This window comes from Hemitrygon akajei, chromosome 1 (genome assembly GCF_048418815.1).
Source record: "Hemitrygon akajei chromosome 1, sHemAka1.3, whole genome shotgun sequence".
In the NCBI taxonomy this organism is placed as follows: Eukaryota; Metazoa; Chordata; class Chondrichthyes; order Myliobatiformes; family Dasyatidae; genus Hemitrygon; species Hemitrygon akajei.
In genome coordinates this window covers 84078937-84103013 of record NC_133124.1, presented here as the reverse complement: position 1 = coordinate 84103013, position 24077 = coordinate 84078937, and the positions used below count along the sequence as shown (strand labels likewise).

The 24077-nt window shown below is 37.2% G+C and overlaps 1 protein-coding gene across 4 annotated transcripts in view; it reads right to left on the bottom strand.

The window, feature by feature from the left end:
* Positions 1 to 24077, bottom strand: part of afg3l2 (AFG3-like AAA ATPase 2) — a 79019-nt gene that overhangs the window by 11170 nt on the left and 43772 nt on the right. For all 4 annotated transcript variants that reach the window (XM_073046969.1, XM_073046942.1, XM_073046952.1 and 1 more), the window contains 3 exons: positions 20675 to 20828; positions 3431 to 3538; positions 2308 to 2433 (listed from right to left, as the gene is read on the bottom strand). In XM_073046969.1, the coding sequence (XP_072903070.1) occupies positions 2308 to 2433; positions 3431 to 3538; positions 20675 to 20828 (388 nt within the window). The remainder of the gene's footprint in view (positions 1 to 2307; positions 2434 to 3430; positions 3539 to 20674; positions 20829 to 24077) is intronic.

Genomic DNA, 24077 nt, shown 5'->3' with positions numbered 1-24077 from the left:
GTGAACTTTCCTGATTGTTGCAGGATGTGTTCTGGGCCCATGAGAGGTAGTGCAAGATGTGCACCCCCAGGAGTCAAAAACGATTTCCTTTGTCTTGTTGATCTTGAGTAGGTGGTACACTAAAACATAGTGAAATTTGCCATTTGTGCTAAATCAGTGAGAATTATGCTGGGCAGTCCGCAAATGTCACTGTGCTTCTGGCACCAACATAGCATTACCACAACTCACTAATCCTAACCATACATCTTTGGAATGTGAGAGGAAACCGGAGCACTCAGAGGAAACCCACAGCCACAGGGAGAACATACAAACTCCTTACAGGCAGTGATCGATGACTGCTGGCGCTGTAATAGCATTACACTTTCTGCTATGTTACTGTGTTAAATCAAAAGGGAATCTTAAAAGTGTCTAACACCAAGAAGGGCATACTCGAAGAGAAACTTCCATAAGTAGAGCAGTCAAGAAAACAACAAATAAGGTGCACAAAGTGCAACTTGCAAGAGAATCTTAAAAAAGTAGCACAGTAAGTTGGGGTCTGGAATGGACCAATACTGGTGATGAAGATAAATTCAATTGTAGTGCTCTAAAGAAAGTTGGATAAGTTCCCAAGAGAAAATAATTCAAGGGATAGGTTGGTAGTATGGGGTTGTGCAGAGGGCAAGCAGTGGAATCGTTTGAATTGATTTTACCTAAAGCTGGAAAGGACTCAACTGAACAACCTTACTCCACACTGTAATCATTTAGTGATAAATTACTTAGACGGGCCATCAAAATCTGGACTTCACTTCTTCAAAAAGTTGCCACAGCATAGAATATTTATGGGTTAGAAAGAGACCAGTTATCAAATTTATGTTACCATTTCCTCTTTCAGCCCCCTCTTTGCTGTAGATTATCCAGCCTGTCTTTGAATTAATACAATACGAGTAGTTGAACTGGCTAAGCTTATATCAATGGTGATAACCTGCCAGGTTCAGGATCCTATTGGCAAAATGTTTTGGTATTGACAGTTTCACTTAATGGTAGAAAGTCTGTGCATCCATTATTGGAGAAGGTCAGTAGCTTGAACTTGAGGTGTAAGATGTTAAGTGCCTCTCACCAGTACAGTCACTGAGACTCATTACATGTAACCATTTTTTTTTATATCACTATCAGTGAATCAGTTCGCAACCAATAATCTTTTGAAATGGAGAACAGATAATTGAAAAAGTTGCTGACAAAAGGTGGTCCTGTGATCATTACCTATTGAACTTCTATTTGCTTTGGGCTAGGAAAAGTGGCCTCTAACACCCTTGTCCAAGTATCATGCCAGAAACTAGGCAGCAATTTTCCCTAATCTCCTCAATCCAGAATCCTTACATCAGTTTTACTAGTTACTACACTTCAGAAGTAATAACTGGATGCAAACAATTTGCTGACAGCCTTATAAATGTAAGCTTACCAGTGACATTACCATCAACTGTGATGGAAGAGCTTTGAGATGCTGGTCATGACTAGAATCAACTCCTGCCTCCCCAGCATTGAGGACACCTTCAAAAGGTGCTGCTTCAAAAAGGCAGCATCCATCAATAATAACCCCCATTGCCCAAGATATGTCCTCTTCGCATTGCTACCATCAAAACACACACACTCAACATTTCAAGAACAGTTTCTGAATGGACAATGAACCAACCGATGAACACTAGCTCACCATATTTTGCTATTTTTTGTACTACTTAATTTTTTAAAGCATATACTTTATGTAATTTAGCTTTTTTTCACTATGCATTGCAATGTACTGCTATTTCAAAGCAACAAATTTCACAATATATGCCAGTGATATTAAACTTGATTCCGATTAGTCATTTGTATTTGTATTGTTAAAAGCATCAGACTAGTTCTCAGCAAGGTTTGAAACAGAAATCCATAGAGTAATGTAGACAGTAAATCATTCGTGTAGCACCTGACATGACATCCAATCAGTATCTGATACTTTTACACTTAAACTGATTGCTAATAGACTACCACAAATTACCCTGAGCCCCCATTGTTTTAGAGTTATGTTACCTTTCTTGAGAACCTGTCAAATGCTTTCAGAATGCATCTAAGTGCAATAATGTAAGACTCTATGCAGAATGCAGGTGATTAGTTGATGTCAGAGCAAGCAACTCTTAAAAAAACTAATATCCATTCTATAAATATACACAAAAATGAGAAATGGATTAAAGAAATGAGAAAATAAAATATAAAGCCACAAACTCTAACCCACAGAAGGAAATCGTTTGTACAAGTTGTATTAAATACCTTTCAAATCACAATATTTATGGATACCTGTAAAGCCTGGAGTCAAAGCTGCTAGCTTCCTTGCCAAATTTTCTGCATCAATAGATGATGCTAATTTTAAGGGACAAAGATGAACTTTAAATATCGAAGCTCTTCCTTTTATATCAGGCGGACCTTAATAAAGGAGAAAAAATTAAGTTTAGATTTATTTCAGGGAATGAAATAAAGGCCATGTTGCACAATTTATATTCACAAACTGTTGTAAAGGGCACTAAAAACGTACGTTTGCTGAGTATGTTCTGCAGTCTCCAGTTTCCAAGATCTGCATTGTTCTATAAATTGCACATTTAGATGGAGACGTAATGAAATTTTTTATTCCTCATGTATGTGAAGGATATAATAAATAAAGTCAATTCATTTAAATGCTGCCATAAAAACTTCTGCTGAAATACGGTTTCTCTTTAAATGTACAAGCATCACAACATGATCTATCTTCCACCTTTCACTACTGTAGAGCAAGCAGCTCAGTTATTGCACATTTATTCCCTTTACAGGAAGATGATGTGTAAAACTCATTATTTCTTGTTATTCTAATTCTACAGAATAATTTCAGAATTGAACGAGATAAACACAATACATACATTCAGAAAGTGGCATTCACAAGAATGCTGGGTTTAGCTTGCATTCCCTTTAAATCCATTTTACTTCTTTCCTCACAGAAACTTTTTCCACTCTTGCTTTGCACAGATCTGTGGGCATTCAACATCCTACCAGAATTCTAGGTGACTATTATTCTTGTACAAGTTTAAATGTGAAAGGTACTACTGGGAATATTGACATTGAAATGGATAACAATCAACTGTTCTCATCAGAGTTCTAAATCGGCAATCCTCTTGTTAGAGAGTATAAAATGATGTTGCTACATGAACATTAGTCCTGCTTCCATCCCAAATCCAATATTCCTTGAGTGGGTACTGTGGTGGGGATGGACTCACTCGGCTGAAGTGTCTGTAACTGTATCGTATTGCTATAGATCTCCAACTCTAAAGAAGTACACAGCATTAATTTCAGTGTCCATTACTTTCCATGACAAATAGTCACAGAAAGCTTCATGGCACATTACCAATCAGTCAGCCCAAAATAAATAATCAGACAACGTAATTGGGCATACCAATGAATATTTGTCTGTCAAATCGACCTGGTCTCATCAGTGCAGGATCCAGGATGTCTGGGCGGTTCGTGCCTGCCAAAACCACCACATTGGTTGCAGTGTTGAAGCCTGTTTTTAAAAAAAAACAGCAGTTCTGAACAAGGGCGAGTTAAATACAGTCTGTAAGTCTCAAGGTCACCAGGACTCTTTCTGACTCATAATCACAAAATACAGTTGAACACAATTGGAAAGTCAGGAAGATCTTTAAGCACTCAGTTAAACGCAAAAGCTCAGCTATATTCAAGCTTCACACTCATATCTGACAACTGTGTTTAAATGCCTAAATAGAAAACTGTTACAGATTAAGATACAAGACCCCAAGATACAGAAGTAGAATTCGGCCATTTGGCCCATCAAGTCTGCTCCGCCATTTCATCAAGGGTGATCCAATTTTGCTCTCAGCCCCCAATTCCTGCCGTCTCCCCATATCCCTTCGTGCCCTGACCAATCAAGAATCTATCTACCTCTGCCTTAAATATATATAAAGACTTGGCCTCCACAGCTGCCTGTGACAAAGAATTCCACAGATTTACCACTCTCTGGCTAAAGAAATTCCTCCTCATCTCCATTTTAAAAGGATGCCCTTCTATTCGGAGGCAGTATCCTCGGGTCTTAGATTCTCCCGTCATAGGAAATATCCTCTCCACATCCACTCAATTGCATGGTCTGAACATATTGCTAAAATTACAAGGTTTTAAAAAAATGCAGCTTTTCTTAAAACAGTGTTAAACTATTTGCATATACTCAGTGGCCACTTTATTAAGTATACCTGCTCATAAATTCAAATATCTAATCAGCACTAGTGGCAGCAACCCAATGCATAAAAGCATGCAGACATGGTCTAGAGGTCCGTTGTTGTTCAGACCAAACACAGGAGACTTCCGGTGGCTGTAATGGAGTAGGCTGCAGTAGCTATGTGCTCCAAAATTATTCGCTTACTTTGCTGTTTAAACCTATCTCGGTGAGAGCATCATGAGTAGAAAACACTCTAAAAAAGAGGCTACTTTAGAGACTTTGACTGAAATGTCGGAGAGACTCAAAAAATTGAATAAACTGGATGACTTGGAATCCAAGTTTGATTTGTTACAGAATTCCTTCGACCTGGTTAAATCTGAACTGAAAACACTTTATCGGAAACTTGGAAGTATACAGCAGAATGTGAATGACCATGAAATTCGTATTAAGCTACAACAAGAATCTGTGCCGGTGTTACAGAAGGATATCGAAGATTACAAGAAAATTTCTAAGGAACAACTTAAAAAGTACGACGCATTACTGAAAAAACTTACAGATTTGGAGACCAGGAACCGAAGGTGCAATATCAGAATTCTTGGGCTTCCTGAAAAACTGGAGGGTAATCAACCTATCGATTTTTGTGCTCAAATGCTGTAAGATTTATTCCCTGATATATTATCGGAACTACCAAAATTTGAGCGCGTTCACCGAGTTACCCTGCCTAATTGGGATCCTGCCAAACCTCGCTCTATTATCATTCCCTTTTCTGACTATTATATTAAAGAACAGATCCTTCATGAATCAAGGAAGAAACGCATTTTACAATTTTGTGATCAACAGTTTCGGATCCCGGAAGTTCTAAGAGCTAGACAGGTTTTTAAAGAGGTCATGTCTGATCTTTTTAAGCTTGTCTGTCGCCTTTCTCTCAGAGATCCGTGTAAACTCAAGGTTACTACTTCTGATAATAAGGTTTCTTGGTTTACAAAGCCTGAAGAAGCTAAGAAATTTTTACATAGTTTCCATACTTAAATTCAACCTTGAATATTTCTTTTTATGCTAAATGTTTTAATTTCAGGTGTTCAATCAAGTAATTGGCACTTTGTTGATAACAAGGTTTCTTGGTTTACGAAGCCTTAATCATTTGTTTGATTAAGTAATTGATGCCTTGCTATCTTTCAAACTATGCAAAATATGCAGGCAGACTGCATCCATTTTCTCTTTTGCTGTTTTCCGCCTTTATATGGGTCCTCTAATGTTACTTTTTCGCAGCTCTTTTTAAACAAAATGTTATATTCTTTCAGTGTTATGTTGATTTTTACCTTCCTTTTAGTAATATGACTGAAAGTAATTATGTAGGGTGTACATGTAGTAATTACTGAAGAATGAAACTATGGGTGTTTTGCTTTACTTTAAATTCACTCAGATTTTTCCTATCTTTTGATTATTTATATACCTTTCGGTCTTTTACTGTTTTTCAATAGTATACAATATTCTATATTTCTTATTGCTGGTTTTTGGTTTGTTCATTATTTTACCATTTTGTCATTTTGTGTTTTTTCTCTCCCTTGAATGCCTTAAATTAGTCATGTAGGAAGCTATCTAAACCACTTCCCTTTCTAATTATTTTCTATTTGTTTCTTTACTTTTTTTTGCACCCGCAAGTATATGTTGTTTTCCTTATTAGCTTCTACTAATATTTGATTTTATTGTCTTTCTTTTTACCGAGACTAATACTTATATTTTCCCATGGTTTTTTTTCGTAAACAGTGAACTTATTTACTTTGATATTTTGTTTTTGTATATATATATATATATTTACAATCGTTTATTCAGCACAGCTATACATATATATTTTCTGGAGCCACCGGAGTTTTGGGTTGGGAACGTTAGAATTAGTCTTCAGCCTCCCTTGGCTGATTTCTCTCTTTGGGGGGAGGGAGGGGGGGGGAAATGGGTTCTTCCAGAAAGCTGATTGGATGTTTTTACTGTTTTATTTATTTGCTATCTATGTGTCTGTGATTACCTTTTATACATTATTAAAGGACACTTGATGGATTCTTTTATTAATATACTCAGTTTTAATGTGAAAGGTCTAAATAACCCTGTTAAATGAAATAAGATTTTCTCTTATATCCGGAAACTTAAAACTCACATAATCTTTCTTCAAGAAACCTATATTCGTAAAGATGATATTTCACGTTTTTTCGAAGGATGGAAGGGTATACATTTTCACTCACCCTCTCAATCTAGATCGAGAGGCATCTCTATCCTGTTTGATCAGAATGTATCCTTTATTCAACATTATGTAATTTCTGATACAAATGGCCACTTTGTTATTGTTTCAGGTATTCTTGAGAATAAACTAATGGTATTTGCGAATGTATACACTCCAAATACAGATGACTCCTTGTTCTTTGAATGTCTTTTCTCTTTTCTGCCTGATTTGAATCAGTATTCCTTAGTGATGGGTGGAGATTTTAATTTTTGGCTTGACCCTATATTAGAACGCTCTTCAAGTAAAACCCCTGTCACTAATAAATCAGTCCTACTTTTTAAATCTTTTCTATTTCAATGTGGTATTCTCGACATGTGGCGTTTTTTGCACCCCCAAGAAAAGGAATATGCATATGTCTCTCAGGTTCATCATATGTTCTCTCGGATTGACTACATTTTTATAGATAGAAACTTACTTCCACTGGCGTCTGATGTCTGATCATGCACCTGTGCTTCTGGCTTTAAGATTACCTGTTTATTCTGTATCAAATAGAAGTTGGCGTTTTAATTTATCATTGTTATCTGATAAAAATTTTCTGAAGTTTTTGGAAAACCATATTACTTTTTGCTTTGAAGAAAATTTTAAAGGAGATACTGCTGGTACTATGGCCTGGGATACTTTTAAAGCATATATTCGTGGAGAAATTATCTCTTACTCTACCTATATAAAGAAAAAAGCTGACAAAGAAAGGTCTGACCTAGCAGCGATATTAAAACATCTTGATCGAAAGTATGCCCTATCTCCAGATCCAAGTATATATAATAAGCGGATTGAAATCCAATCCAAGTATAATCTTCTGCTGACTTACCCAATTGAACAACAGCTGTTGAGAGATAAAACTCAATTTTACATTCACGGGGATAGAACAGGTAGTTTATTAGCCAATTGCTTAAAATCTTTTACAGTTAATCATCAAATCACAGAAATTTTTAAAGATAATGGTACTAAGATATCCGACCATTCTGAAATTAACAACGTATTTAAAGACTTTTACCTTAAGTTGTATCAGTCTGACTCTTCTTCAGATGATACCTATATGAATGCTTTTTTCAGTAATATCAACATTCCTACGTTGTCTGCTGATAGCCTAATACAGTTAGATCAGCCTATTTCCAATGAAGAAGTGGCTGAGGCTATACGTACTTTACATTCTGGTAAGACCCCAGGACCTGATGGCTTTCCTGGGGAGTTTTATAAAACTTCCACTACGTTACTTACACCGTCTTTATCCTCTGTTTTATCAGAGTCCTTTAAATCAAACCAAACACAAGAATGGGGAAGAAATTTGAGTTAAATGTCTTTGACCATGAAGTAATTGTTAATGTCAGATGGGATGGTTTGAGTATCTCAAAAAACTGATGATCTGCTGGGATTTCCACGCATTACAGTGAATGGCTTGAAAAAGTAAAACATCCAGTGAGCAGCATTTCTGTGGGTGAAAATGACTTGTTAACAAAACAGGTCAGAGGAGAATGGGCAGACTGGTTCAAGCTGACAGGAGGGCAACAGTAAACTCAAACAACCACATGTTACAACAGTGGTAAAATGGTTTAATCTGAACGTACAACACACTGATTCTTGAAGTGGATAGCAGCAGAAGACCAAGAACTAGAGGTACCTGAAAGTGGCCACTGAGTGCAAAGTCACAGTGTTTGGCATTCACTGGACACTGCCTACATCCCAATTCCACTCAGCTCCCCCAAAATCACAGCTTGTTCAAAATTTGTCATTATTTGAGTGATTGAACTGAGGGTGTTCACATCTATACTGACAAGAATGAGCTTGCCCTTCATTTACTACGATCATAATATGTCTAGAGTCAGAGTCTTAGAGAAGCACAGCACAGAAACAGGCCCTTTGGCACATCTACTCCATGCCAAAACCATTTACACTGCCTACACCCATCGACCTGAATCAGGTCTATAGCCCTCATATCCCTCCTATCTATGTACCTATCCAAACTTCTCTTAAACACTGAAATCAAGCTCACATGTAACACTTGTGCTGGAAGTTCATTCCACACTCTCATGACCATCTGAGTGAAGAAGCTTCCCTTCATGTTCTCCTTAAATTTCTGACCTTTCACTCTTAACCCACAACCTCTAGTTGTAGTCTCACTCAATCTCAGTGGAAAAGGCCTGCTTGCATTTACCTTTTGCAGACCTCTGTCAAATCTCCTCTCAATCTTTTACATTCTAAAGAATACAGTCCAAACTTATTCAATCTTCCTTTATAACTTAGGTCCTCCAGACCCAGCAACATACTTGTGTAATGCCCTGCTAAGAGTTTTACTACTATGCTGTAAGCATTTCATTTTAGCAGTTCTACAAGAGCAGTCTGTTCTGGTTTCCACTTGTTCGGGTTTGAGCTGAGTTAAGAGGCTTGTTGTTCAACTCAAGAATGTGGCATCAGCCAGTCAGGATGGTAGAAGTGGGAGTAAGTTCTACAGAATGCTGGGTAGCGAGATCCTTGTTGGCAGCAGCTGGGAGAAGACAGGTGGGAAGATGGTGGAGGATGCTGTCCCTGTTGCAGAAGGTGCTTTGTGCAGATGAATGACCTCAAGGAGGAAGGACCAATACCCTATGGGAGAGCCCGGTTCTTGATGGACTTTGAGCGATCTTCGGAAGGTGGTGTGCGCTTTCACACAGACCGAGGGTCCAGTGCACGATTTACAGACAAGTTCAAGGCTTGAGCTCCACTGTGAACATGTGACTGTGTAAATATAATGGGCCCTTTTTGTTGTTTTTCTTTCTTTTCTTTAATAACTGCTTGCTTAAGTTAACATTCTTAAACATACTTCTGATTAACTGTCTGCAGTGTACGATTTGTTATTTCTTGCCAACAGGCAAGTGCCGGGGGCAGTAAATCACATAGCTTTCTCACAAACCAGGGTTTGGGTGGGTGAGACATCCGAACCTCACGGATTTAGCAAGACCAAAGTCATATACACCCTAAACGTATGAAGCCTGGGAAAGGTGGGTTTCTTGCCATGGAATCCAGTGGCTGTTAGCAAGGGGCTAACAAGCCGCGTTTCCAGAGACGTGCAATAAAAGGGGGTTTCACTTGTAAATTTCCTCTGCACTCTTTCAACCTTGTTTACATCTTTCCTGTAAGTAGGAGACCAAAAGTGCACACACTACTCCAAATTAGGCCTCACCAACATCTTATACAACTTCAACATAACATCCCACCTTCTGTACTCAATACATTGATTTATGTAGGCCAATGTGCCAAAAGCTTTCTTTACGACCCTACCTACCTGCGATGTCACTTTCAATGAATGATGGACCTATATTCTTCAATCCCTTTGTTCTACCACATTCTTCAGTGTCGTACCGTTCACTGTGTAAGATCTACCCTGTTTGGTTCTACCAAGGTGCAAAACATCACACTTGTCTGCATTAAATACCATCTGCCACTTTTCAGCCCATTTTTCTAGCTGTTGCAGATCCCTCCGCAAGCCATGACAGCCTTCTTCATTGTCCACGTGGTGTCATCCTCAAATTTGCTAATCCAATCAACCACATTATCATCCAGATCATTGATATAGATGACAAACAACAAAGGATCCAGCACAAATCACTGTGGCGTACAACTAATCAGAGGCCTCCTGTCAGAGACGCAACTCTCCACTATCACTCTGGCTTCTTCCACAAAGCCAGGATGGGATAGTAATCCAAATTACTATCCCATCCTGAATGCCGAGCGACTGAACCTTCTTGATCAATCTGCCATGCAGTCCATATAGATACTATCCACTGCCTTGCCTTCATCTACTTTCCTGGTAACTACCCTGAAAACCTCTAAAAGATTGGTTAGACATGACCTACCGTGCATGAAGCCATGCTGACTATCTTTAATCAGTCCATGCCTATCCAAATACCTATATATCCGGTCGCTTAGAACGCATTCTAATAACTTTCCGCACAACTGATATCAGACTCACTAGTCCATAATTTCCTGGTTTTTATTTAGAGCCTTTTTAAAACAGCAGAACATTGGCTATCCTCCAATCACCTGGTACCTCTCCTGTCACTAAGAATGTTTTAAATATCTCTGCTAGGGCCCCAGCAATTTCTGCACACCTCCAGTAGTAGTGGTCACCAACCTTCTTAAGCCCAAGATCCCCAAGCTCAGCCTTAGTGAAAGGCAAGATCGACCTACTAAATCGTTTAGAGAAAAAACAGCTCAGATTGTACTTCCAACTTGAGGCCTTTTATTTGGGCTAATTGTATTTTAATTACATAAAATGCTTTTGTGAAACTTTCAAATTAATTCAACCAAGGAAACACTGTAACTAGCATATCAAACAGGCCATAGCAGCATCGAGCTCATCCAATAACGCCTTGAATAAGCGGTGCTGAAGCGCTTTTGCTCGAATCAAGTTTATCAGTTTGACCACCAGTGTCATTACATGAGAAAAGTCCATGACCTTCCCAGCCAAGGCCTGCTGATGAATCACACAGTGATAATTCAGGAAGTCGGGAAAATCAGGGTCATTATGGCACAGTGCTATAAAAAACAATGCGCACACCGCGCATTGCTGGGGCCCCATCAGTAGTAATTGCCACCAGTTTATGAATGGGGATGTCATTTTCACGGATATTTTTTAAAAACTCATTGTGAATATCCTCACCTCTTGTTCTCTCCTTTAAGTGCAAAAGAGTGAGGAAGTCCTTTTGTTATAAAATCCTGGAAAGCCTTTCTAACAAATACGACAAGCTGAGCTGTTTGCATTACATCCAGGGATTCATCGAACTGTCGTGAAAAATATTCACAGAGTGACAAGTCCTTTAACACTTGCGATCCACGCCCTCTGAGCCTTCAACCCCGATTTCAGCTCCTCAACTTTCATTGTATTGGTAAAATTACTGAGACACTAGTATAAGTTTCAGGGGTACGCAAGCTAATGACACCACTGTTTTTGTTTCCCATTTCTTTACATCTGTGGAATGTTGGAATTTAAAGGGGGAGAAGTGTTGTAATGTGAGCATTATAAAGGTAAGTTAATACCAATTAGGATCACGGTAAAGCTGCTTGTAAAGAGAGATTGTTTCCGGGGTTGCGGGATTTTCCTTCCGGTCTTTTCTGCCCGGTGTGCATTAGTGAAAACCTCTGTATGTGAATATCGTTTTACCGTCCTAGATAAAAGTTGTTCCTTTTGGGCATGAAGCTGTCGAGTGGTCCTTTTTCGAAGAAGAAGTTACTACATAATTTGCATCAAAAGGTTTATCAGGCAGAATGTATTTGTGTATTAATTTTTCATTATTTTTTTTTGGGATCTACTGGGAAAGTCTCAAAGATCCACCGGTCAATCGCAATTGACTGGTTGGTGACACTATCCTGTAGGATCTGAGGGACCACCTTGTCATGCCTCCTTCTCTGTAATCTGTACAGAGCCCATGAATTTGATGTTGCTTTGCCTCACTTCTAGACTCTTTATCCATCTCTCGAGTAAACACATCTCTTTTGCCTCCACACAAGAATTACCATTCTGGTCTTCCAGAGGACCAATTTTATACCTTGCAATCCTTTTGCTCTTAACATATCTGTAGAGTCTCAAGATGGTGCTTATGGAGTTAAGCGGTTTTAGGCTTCGCTCCAATCCTTTTACTTTTTTCTACCTACAAGCACCCCCTCATTTACCTGTTTATACCTATTCTCAAGGGGTTCAGACGTATGAAATCTTTTTCAACTGTTTGAATCATTTTCAACTCATTGAAATGTCTAAAGCAAAGGAATTGAAACAGACGAAAGAACCGTTAACTTTGGAAGCAATTGCGAAACTTATGGACGACAGACTTGAAAACTGGAGAATAAATTAACCTCAAAGCTTTCTACGTTCAATGAAATTTTAAAGACACTTGATGCAAAACTTCAATCACTTACACTGGATTCACAACAACGACAAGCAAGTATTTTAGTTCTTGAAGATGCCGCTCGCCAGAGAGATCGCATAATTGAAACTCTGCAACAACAGCAAGCTTCGACTTCTCAACTGCTGGATCGTTATAAATCTAAAAATCACTGATCTTGAAAACCGCTCTCGAAGACAAAATCTCCGGATAATTGAGAACGGTGATCTCACTGTATTTTTCTCCAAATTTTTAATGGACGTCTTCGGCTCAGAAGTACTGGATACCCCTCCAATAACTGACCGTGCACATCGCATTTCTCTTTTTCAATCAGCTTCAAGTTTGAAACCACGACAAGTAATTCTCCAGATCCATTATCCTTATACCAAAGAACGTTTGATTCGGGCTGCCCGGAAAAAAGGTTATGATCAGCTTCCAAATTTTAAATTCCATATTCTGGAAGACTATAGCCCCGAAGTTTTAAGGGCAAGAATGGCTTTTAAATCGGTTATGTCGGAAATTCATCAGGAAGGCTACAAGCAAGCACTGTTATTTCCAGCACAATTGAGAGTTACTCTCAAAGATGGGACTTATCGGCTGTTCAAATCTCCAGCGGATGCTCAAAGATTCCTTGAAGAATAATACTTTTTTTTTACTACGGGTTGACTAATGTAATAATTAGTTTATAGATTTGGATCTTTTATAAAATGATTTTTTTTACGTGATGACTTACACGTATTTCTTACACACGGTAAAAGTCCATTTTTGGTTTATCCTGAGTTCGTTCTTTTTATATTATTATTCTGTTAGTTCTGAAAGTAACTCAATAGGGTTTTCTTTTAAGTTCATATACACTTTTTAATATTTTTAACGTTTAAATATTAAGATTTTTTAAAAATAAAAAACTTTTCTAAGATGTCGTTTCTTTTCCCCCAAAAGACCTTAGTGCTTGGATATGTCACATCCGTTTTGATGTGTCTGAATAAGTTTAAGGACTTTCTTTTAAAACACTAATACAATATTATCAATTTATGGGTTTTATCATTTTAATTTTTTAAAAAAATCCTTTTGTTTTATATATATATATATATATATATATATATATATATATAAAAAATACTAATTTTAATCTTTGTTATACTAACCCTTTCTTATAATATGGGTGGTTTGTATCTTTTATTTAACTTTTTTGTTTGAGTTGCCGTCTTGAGACATGGGGGTAAATTTAGTATTAGATCGCTTGCTTGCCTCTTTTTGGCTTTTTTCCTGGGGTTTTGAGGGTGGAGGGAGGGGGATTTTTCTTTTTGCTTGCTTCACGCTTAGTTTTACTTCATGGGCTGACTCGAAACTACAAAAATGGTTGCAGTGTCATGACTTCCAGTTCTTCCTTGAACTTATTTCCCTCTTCCGGATTCATGAGTTCATCTTTTTTTTTTAACCTTATGTGTTAATTGTAATAAATATTGGCAATATGGATAAGATTATTAATTTTGTTTCTTGGAATACTAATGGTTTAAATCATCCGATCAAACAGAAAAAAATATTCAAAGTATTCCACAGAATGAATGCTAATATTGTCTTTGTACAAGAGACTCATGAGAGGAAGGTGGATAGTCAATGTTTTTTTAGGTTTTGGAAAGGCCAACAGTATCACTCGAATTCCCAAGCCAAAGTAAGAGGCGTTTCCATTTTTATAGATTCTTCAACCTCCTTTATACACTATGAAACAATTTCAGACCCACAAGGTAGATTTTTGCTTATTACTGGTTTACTTTTTAATCAAAAAGTTGTTTTAGTTAATGTTTATGCTCCAAACACTGATTGTTCTGAATTTTTTAAGAGTCTATTTACATCCTTTCCTAATTTTAATCAGTATATGCTGATAATGGGTGGGGATTTTAACGGTTGCTTAAACCCTTCGATAGATAGATCTAACCCCACCCAAGCTCTTCCGAATAAATCGGCCTCTCTTATTAATTCCTTTATGATTGATTCTGGAATTTCAGAAATTTGGTGTTTTTTTACACCCCAATGACAAAGTTTTCATACTTTTCTCATGTTTATCATAATTATTCAAGAATTGATTACTTTTTTATTGATCACCGTTTACTTACAGATGTTATTGATATGTAAATATGACTCCATTACCATTTCTGACCATGCACCTTTGAAGCTATCTATTAAGACAATGGACTCATCTTCTAATGTTAAATCTTGGAGGTTCAACTCTATTTTATTGCAGGACTTAGACTTTCTTAATTTTATTAAACAACAAATTGATTTGTTTTTCTCAACAAATTCTACAGCAGAGATCTCTAGTGGAATTTTATGGGAGACTTTTAAAGTATTTATTCGTGGACAGATTATTTCATACTCTGCTGGAGTTAGGAAACGAACTAATTCTAAAATATTAACATTGGTTGATAAAATCAAAGCAATTGATAAGATTTATTCAGTGACCCCCAGCAAAGAACTTTATAAAGAAAGAGTTGAACTTCAAATGGAGCATAGTTTGTTATTATCCTCTTCAATTGAAAATCAGTTAATTAAATCTAGAACCCAGTTTTATGTACATGGAGATAAGTCTGGCAAATTATTGGCTAATCAATTGAAAACTGCTTCAGTTAAACGACAAATTACTACGATTTGTAAACGAGATGGTACTCTGACGATCGACCATAAAGTGATAAATAAAGCCTTTCAAGATTTTTATAATTCTTTATATCAATCAGAATTTGTTGAGGATTCTTCTATAATAGATGAATTTTTAAGAAAATTGAATATCCCAAAATTAACAACAGAAGATAGTGTATTCCTAGATGCACCTTTTACGGAAACCGAAATAAAAGAGGCTACTTTTTCAATGAATTCCGGTACAGCTCCTGGTCCGGATGATTATACTGTAGAATTTTTAAGATACTTTTCCTCTATACTTTCTCCTTGGCTTTGTAAAATTTTTAAAGATGCGTTAACTATAGGTAAATTGCCACAATCTTTTTATGAAGCATCTATTTCTTTAATTCTTAAAAAAGATAAAGACCCCACTGAATGTGCATCCTTGTGAATGTGCAGCAAGGCCTATATCCTTGCTGAATACGGATTTTAAGATTTTTAGTAAAATTTTGGCCACTAGATTAGAAAATATATTACCTCAAATTATTTCTGAAGATCAGACTGGATTTATTAAAAACCGTTACTCATCTTTTAACATTAGAAAATTAATTAATATTATTTATACTCCTTCATCCAAAATACCAGAATGTGTCATTTCCTTAGATGCTGAAAAAGCATTTGATAGAGTTGAATGGCCATATTTATTTAATACATTGCAGCATTTTAATTTTAGTTTGAAATTTAGATCATGGATTAAATTAATATACTATAAACCCTTGGCCTCGGTTTTTACCAATAATCAAAGATCTCCTTTTTTTCAGTTATTCCGTGGTATGAGGCAAGGCTGTCCTTTAAGTCCTTTACTATTTGACATTGTTTTGGAACCTTTAGCTATAGCCATTTGTGAATCACCTAATATTTTGGGTATTACTCGTGGGGAAGGGACGTATAAGTTATCATTATATGCTGATGATTTGGTAGTATACATATCTGACCCTGAGAGATCTATTCCTGCTATTTCGTCCTTGCTTGCTCAGTTTAGTAACTTTTCTGGTTACAAATTGAATTTTAATAAGAGCGAATTATTTCCATTAAATATGCAAATTCCAATTTATAAACATTTACCATTTAAAGTTGTCACAGATTATTTTACTTATTTGGGTATTAAAATTACCAAAAAACAAAGATTTATTTAAAGTTAATTTTTTACCTTTAATTGACCAAATTAAGCAACTTGTTACCATTATCTTTGTCATTGGTTGGTCGAATGAATGCTATTAAGATGATGGTATTACCCAAATTCTTATATTTATTTCAAGCATTACCAATTTTTATTCCTAAATCTTTTTTTGATATTATTGACTCCAAAATATCTTCCTATGTGTGGCAGAATAAAAATCCTAGACTAAGCAAAAAATATTTACAGAAGCCTAAGAAGGAGGGTGGTTTGGCTTTGCCAAACCTGAGATTTTACTATTGGGCAGTCAATATTCGATATTTAATATTTTGGACACAAGAATCGACTATAGCAGCTTGCCCACAATGGGTAAATTTGGAATGTAAATCTGTACAAGACTTTTCATTGTTTTCAATTTTAGGATTTTCACTTCCTTTTTCTTTATTTAAATTGAATAAACAAATAACTAATCCTATAGTTAAACATACATTGCGAATATGGTTTCAATTTCGTAAATTTTTTGGCTTGAATAAGTTTATCTTATCAAGCCCTATAATATCTAACTTTCTTTCTCGGCCCTCTTTTATGGAAAAAAAAACAAAGCCTTTGTTTTATGGAAAACAAAAGTTTTAACATGTTTTCGTAATCTATTTTTAGATAATAGTTTTATGTCATTTGAACAGCTATCTAATAAATATCATTTACCTAAAACTCATTTTTTTAGATATTTGCAAGTTAGAAATTTCTTGAATAATAAGTTACAGTCTTTTCTGAAATTATGTCCATCGGACATTACGGAATTTTTTTTAGCTCTGAATCCTTGTCAGAAGGGTTTAGTAGCCACCATTTATAATATGATCATGAAAATACAGCCAGAAGTATCAGAAAAAATTAAGAAGGAATGGGAAAAAGAACTTCATTGTCTTATACCCACTGAGCAGTGGGAGAAAATTTTACAATTAGTCAATTCTTCTTCTATTTGTGCTAAACATGCCCTAATACAATTTAAGGTTATACATAGAGCTCATATGTCTAAGGATAAACTTGCTCGATTTTATTCTTATATTAATCCAACCTGTGACAGATGTCATTCTGAAGTAGCTTCATTGACCCACATGTTTTGGTCTTGTCCTTGTTTGCAAAATTACTGGAAAGATATTTTCGGTATTATTTCAACAGTTCTGAATATCAATTTCCAACCGCATCCTATTACTGCAATTTTCGGTTTACCAATGGCGGATAATCGTCGTTTATCCCCCTCAGCTCGACGGATGATTGCATTTGTTACATTAATGGCTAGAAGATCTATTCTATCGAATTGGAAAGAAATTAATCCTCCAACTATATTTCAGTGGTTTTCTCAAACTATCTCTTGTTTGAGCTTAGAAAAAATTAGAAGTGCTGTCTTTGATCCTTCAGTTAAATTTGAAGAAACTTCATTTATTCAACATTTTCATATGAGTTAAACTGTCTTTTCCTAAACCTCACTTTTATTATCCTTAATTATTTGGATAGAGGCATGGAGTTATTGGCACTACTGTATATATTTGACATAATGCAATGGCCCATGTTGGTTAGTTTTCCCCCCTCTTTTTTGAGTTTTTTTTTACTTCTTTTGTTCGTAATTACTATGAGTTTGGGAGGTTATTATATATGGATTATCATCTATTTGAATGTTTATTTAAACTATTAACTATGTACTCTCAAACTCTCTGTATTCATGTTATTTATGTTTGTTTTAAAAATTAATAAAAAGATTTAAAAAGAAAGAACATATCTGTAGAATCCCTTTAGATTCTCCTTGACCTTGTCTGATAGAGCAATTTCATGCCTTCTTTTAGCCTTGATTTCTTCAACTCCATACGCACCTTATTTGTTTGTACTTACCTGCACCTACTATGCACCTCCTTTTTTCTCTTAACCAGGGGCTCAATATCTCTTGAAAACCAAGGTTCCCTATACTTGTTACCTTTACCTGTTATTCTGACAGACACATGCAAGCTTTGTATTCTCAAAATTTCATTTTCGAAGGCCTCCCACTTTCTAAGTACACCTTTGCCAGAAAATAGCCTGTCCCAGTCCACACTTGCCAGACCATTTCTGATACCATGAAAATTGGCTTTTTAGCAATTTAGAACCTCAACCCTCAGACCAGACCTATCTTTTTGCATATTTACTTTGAAACTAATGGCATTATGGTCACTGTATTCAAAGTGTTTGGTCACCTGTCCTGTCTCACTCCCTAACTGCAGATCCAGTATTGCACACTCTCTCATTGTGACTTTTATGTACTGATGAAGGAAACTTCCCTGGACACATTTGACAAACTCAATCCCATCTAGTCCTTTTACAGTATGGGATTTCCAGCCAATATGTGGAAAGTTAAAATCACCTACTATAACAACCTTATATATCATTAACATGATCATGACTGATCTGACATAAACAAACAACTGCAAGGAGAAATGCAAGAATGAAAGTTGGCGCAAGTGCATAAAGAAAAATGAGTTTATTTAATTTTATTGTTATCCTGCTGTACATATAAACAACCAAATGAAACAAAGTTTCTCTGGACCACAGTGCACCCACAAAATATATCAAAAACAGCACAGAACAAAATATTACCATAAATAAGTTAATACAATTCAAATGCATGTAGTGCACAGCGCAGGCAAACAGTAAACAGCAGAACAAACATTAAACAGCTCACTCTCCTAGTGATGAGACCTTGGTTTTGGCAGAGTATTAGTTAGTTTCTCAGCCTGAGGGAAGAAGCTGTTACCCAGTCTGGCAATCCTAGCTGATACACATGTCCAATACTTTGGACTCTTTGTCTACAATGCTCCTGGTAAGAGTCACAAATAGGGGAGGAGGAGCAATGATCTTCTCGGTGGTTTTAACCATCCTCTTTTGGGTCTTGCCATCCGATGTCTTGCAGCTTCCATACCACACAATGATGCGTCCAGACACGACACTATCGATACTGCTCCTGTAGAAAATTGTTAGAATGGGGGCGGGGAGTCTTGAACACCTCAGTCTCCTCAGAAAGTGTAGATACTGCTGTGCCTTCTTGATAATGAGGTGTTGTGGGTCCAGGTTAGATTGTCCATTACATGCAAACCAAGGAACATTTTGTTCTTCAATCTCTCCATGGCATAACCATTGATGTGTAATGGAGAGTGGTCGACCTGCACCCTCCTCAAGTCAACAATCATCTCGTCTTGTCCACGTTGAGACTTGGGTTGCGGTTCTCAAACATCTGACAAGCCTCTCAACCCCCTCTCAGTATGGCGACTCATTATTGTTGTTGATGAGGCACAGCACAGTTCTATCATCAGCAAATTTGATGATGTGGTTTGAGCTGGATCTAGCAGTGCAGTCATGAGACAGTGGCATGAACAGTAGTGGGTTGAGGACAGAGCCTTGGGGGGCACCAGCACTCAGTGTGATGGAGTTTGAGATGTTGCTGCCAACTCGGACTGACTGGAGTCTTTCTCTCAAGAAGTCCAAGATTCAGCTACAGACAGGGTTCTTGAGTCCCAAAAAGGACAGTTTACCCATCATCCCTCTGAGGGATGATCTGCTAAACACCAAGCTGAAGTCGACGAACAACATCCTGACATCCATTTAGCTGGAGTATTAGACTTTCTAAACAAGAGTCTTACCCTTTGAACACAACAGTATAGGTGGGGAAAACAGAAATGAAGTAGAGATTTTTTTCAACTTATTCGGTAATTCTGTCATTAAACTGGTTGAGGGCAGAGAGCTTCCATAAAGCTTGAAAAATTCTCTGATGCAGCCATAGAATCTCTCCTGCATTTAGTGCATCAATAATCAAGCTTAAACATTTGTGTCTTGATTTCTTTAAAAAGTACATACAATTAAAAATGTGATGCATTTTTTTTAAAAAAAGGTGGCAGAGTGACATAGCTAGAGATGCTGCCTTACAGTGTCAGAAACCTGGGTTTAATCCAGACCTCAGGCTGTACGCAGTTTGAATGGCTCAATGTGACTGAGTGGGTTTTCTGTGAAGACTTGGGTTGTGTCCCACATTCTACAGACATGCAAGTTGTTACTCTAATGAATGCTCCTACTGTATAGGCGAGTGCAGAGTTGATTAGAATGTGGGGAAAATAATGGGATTAATGTAGGGAAAGCATAAATGATTAGCAAACTCAGTGAACTGAAGGGCCTTCTTCTGTGCCGTATCTCTCTCTTTCTCTGCTTCTATGACCGATTAGCAGCTAGCAAAACATTTAGAATTCCAGAATCTGTTTCTAAACCTTGGGCAATGATTAATTACACAAGTTATGTGCACTTCTTTAACTGTGCTGAAATAGGAAACCACAAATTGTGAAATCAAAGAGAGGAACAGATTACACTGGCAGGGTTGCAACAGTGGCAATCAGTTGAAAAAGTGTATTTCCAAAACAGAACAATTTGAAAAAAAAGCTTTACATTAATTTTCAACCAAAATGACATCCACCAAAGTCTCCTGGCTTTGGTTACACCACTATTTAAATACTTAACAACAAGCAGATTTTACTTACCATCCATTTCTACCAAGAGCTGGTTTAATGTGTTCTCCTGTTCACTCTGCCCTCCAAAATTACCTCGACCCCTTTTCCTTCCAACTGCATCAATCTCATCAATGAACAGGATACAAGGAGCATTTTTACGAGCCATCACAAATAGATCTCGCACCTAGAAGGAAAGGTGCAGAATGCAAACCTGTTAGTTTTTTTTAATCTATCAATTTACAAAAAGGAAACCATATAACCATATAACAATCACAGCACGGAAACAGGCCATTCCGGCCCTCCTAGTCCGTGCCGAACTCTTAATCTCACCTAGTCCCACCTACCCGCACTCAGCCCATAACCCTCCACTCCTTTCCTGTCCATATACCTATCCAATTTTACCTTACCTTAAAACAATTCTCATGGTCTTGAGAACAACCCTCTCTGTAGCTGAATCTTGGACTTCTTGAGAGAAAGACTCCAGTCAGTCCGAGTTGGCAGCAACATGTCAAACTCCATCACACTGAGTGCTGGTGCCCCCCAGGGCTCTGTGCTCAACCCACTACTGTTCATGCCACTGTCTCATGACCATGGAAACACACTGCATTAAAACAATTCTCATGGTCTTTGGACGCCCAAAAGCAAGAGATACCTTGAAGGCTAATCAATGTGGTCACACAAGAAACCTGAGAAACAATTTGCATGCAGCAAGCTTCCAAAAAGATATTTACAGAGAGAATGCACTTAGGAGGAGATTTTTAGAAAGATGGTAGAATGCAGAATGCAGCCCTGAGGAAAGGTTGGATAAGCTGGGGTTGTTCTGTTTGGAGCAGAGGATGCTGAGGGAACACTTCATTGCAATGTATAAAATTATCACCAGCCTTGAACGAACAGATAGGACGGACCCATTTCCCTCAAAAGAGAGGGACCAGAAACCAGGGCAATATATGCAAAGTAAATAGGATTTAAGAGGTACCAAGGAACTGGGAGTCACTTGCTGAAAGGATGGTAGGAACAGAAACCTTTCTATTTAAATAGTGCTTGGAAATGCACAAGTAGAACTACTGACCTAGTGCTAGGAGAAAAGATTAGGCTGAAAAACCACCGTGACCACCGCAAACAATAGTTCCTCTGTCAGAACTACTCCACAATCCTACAACTTTATGAAAAACAGTTTGATAACAACCAGATATTTTCATCCTGAAAATATGACACAGGATTCATGTATGATCATCCAAACAGTACAGAGGATGACTTGGTTTAACTTCTCAATTGAATCAATTAGACCATTTCTTCGAGGACAGTATTAGACACAGTGTGGGACATCACCAAAATGCAAAACAGTAGTCTAATATTTCTACCACATTCCTGGCTGCAATTCTCCACTCAAAGGTGCACAAGTGTGTAGAAAGCCTAGCATCTAATAGGTAAATAGATTTATTATTGTCACATGTACTGGTGTACAATGAAGATCTTGTTTTGCATACCATTTATGCAATTCATGACAACATGAATTAATACAAGCTAAAACAATAAAGTGCAGAAGAATATGTTACAGTACAGAGAAAGTCCAGTTTAATTAGACAATAAGGTGCAGATCATAATGAGGTAGATTGTCAGGTGGAACTAGGGAACCATTTACCGTAGATGTCGGATTATAAGCCGCTACTTTTTTCCCCACATTTTGAACAGCTTTGAACACTGCGGCCTTTACTACGGTGCGGCTAATGCATGATTTTTTTTCATGCCGCTAAAAACATTTTGCCTCGTAACAGTAGACCAATAAAATTGATGAGTAGTTCACAGAGGTCCAATGAAATTGTACGATAAATCAAGCGCACTTTCACAATTAAATTATTGTAAATCAGTCATTTGTACTCACCCTCATCAACATGGAAAACACTCGAAGAAAAGCACTGTGCTGCCTTTATAGCAGTTATTTAGTTTATAATATTTTCGCTTAGTAATTCATTTGTTAGTTAAAGTTAGAAGTGTTTTAACTATATTTGTTTTCTGTACTACATCGCGGGATGCTATGACGTCACACCCGGTTTCGCCGCGTCTTGTGGGAAAAATGCCGGTTTGCGATAAACGGGAAGGCGGGGGGGGCGAGCGGCGGAGCCAAAACGCTGCTTTTAAGTTAAAGGCGATCAATAACTTTTCCTGGTAGGCTGCAGTATATATATTTTTTACCAGTCGTTAGGAGATATTGGAATGTTGTTCAGTAAAAAAGTATACGCAACGTATATTTAAAAGTAGCCGCGTTACAGGCACGGTTCGAAAAAAAGCATTTGCAATATGTATTTGTTTATGTTACCATATGGATTTAATTAAAAGTTAAAAAATCCTCACGTGTAATATCTTTCTGTGTAAATATCTCATATTACAACGTGGGACACCTGCGGCCGAAAATCCGGTGCGGCCTAAAATCCGGTGCGGCTTGTACAAGTACAAAATTGATTTTATTTCTAAAATTAGAGCCAGCGGCTTTTAATCAGGTGCGCTCTGTAGTGCGAAATCTACGGTAATTGTCTTTGAGCCTGGTTCCAGGACTTCGTATCATCAACATTCATGGCTCAAGGAGGGAACTGAAGATAATGTGAAATGAAATGCTTAGTAACCAGTAGCTGTCAGAAGTGAAACTTCCCTGTAATCCAGTTATGACTGATTTATAGTGCAAGGGATAGAATCAAGTTTATTTATTTATTGACGTGCAACATGGAATAGACCCATCCGGCCCCTCGACCGTGCTACCCAACAACTCCCAATTTAACTCTAATTGACAACTTACAATGACCAATTAACCTACCAATGGGTACATCTTTGGACTGTGGAAGTCAGCAGTTCGCTGTTGCATGTTAGAAATGCTAATAACATGGCTCCCTCTGCAGGACACATATTAATGTTCAAACATGACAAGTAACTGGAGAAATTCTCGGGCAGCATCCACAGGAGGGAATAAACATTTGACATCTTGGCCTGAAGCACTGACTGTTTATTCCTCTCCATAGATGCTACTTGACTTGCTGAATTCCTACAGTATTTTGTGTGGATTGCTCAAAATTTCCAACATCTGCAGAATCTCTTGTAGTTAAGATAAATAACTGGGCATCACCTTAAATCTGTCACTAGATGGGCCAAATGGCCTAATTCTGGTCACATGTCTTATGGTCTTATAGATATCAAAGAGAAAATACAAGTTACTATCAAAACAAGTGCAAAAGGCAGCACTAAGAAAGGAGAAATGAAAGACTGGACAAGTGAGAAAAATCCAAAAACCGAATCTTAAAGAAATGACATGTTAATAAAAGGATAGTTTTTCCAGTGCTAATTGGTAGAGTTTATCACCATTATTTAAGGAATGATTCAGTCTAGAATGGCAAAGTCCTAATTTTGTGGCATGTTTTGCCTATCTCTACCTTGCATGTACAAG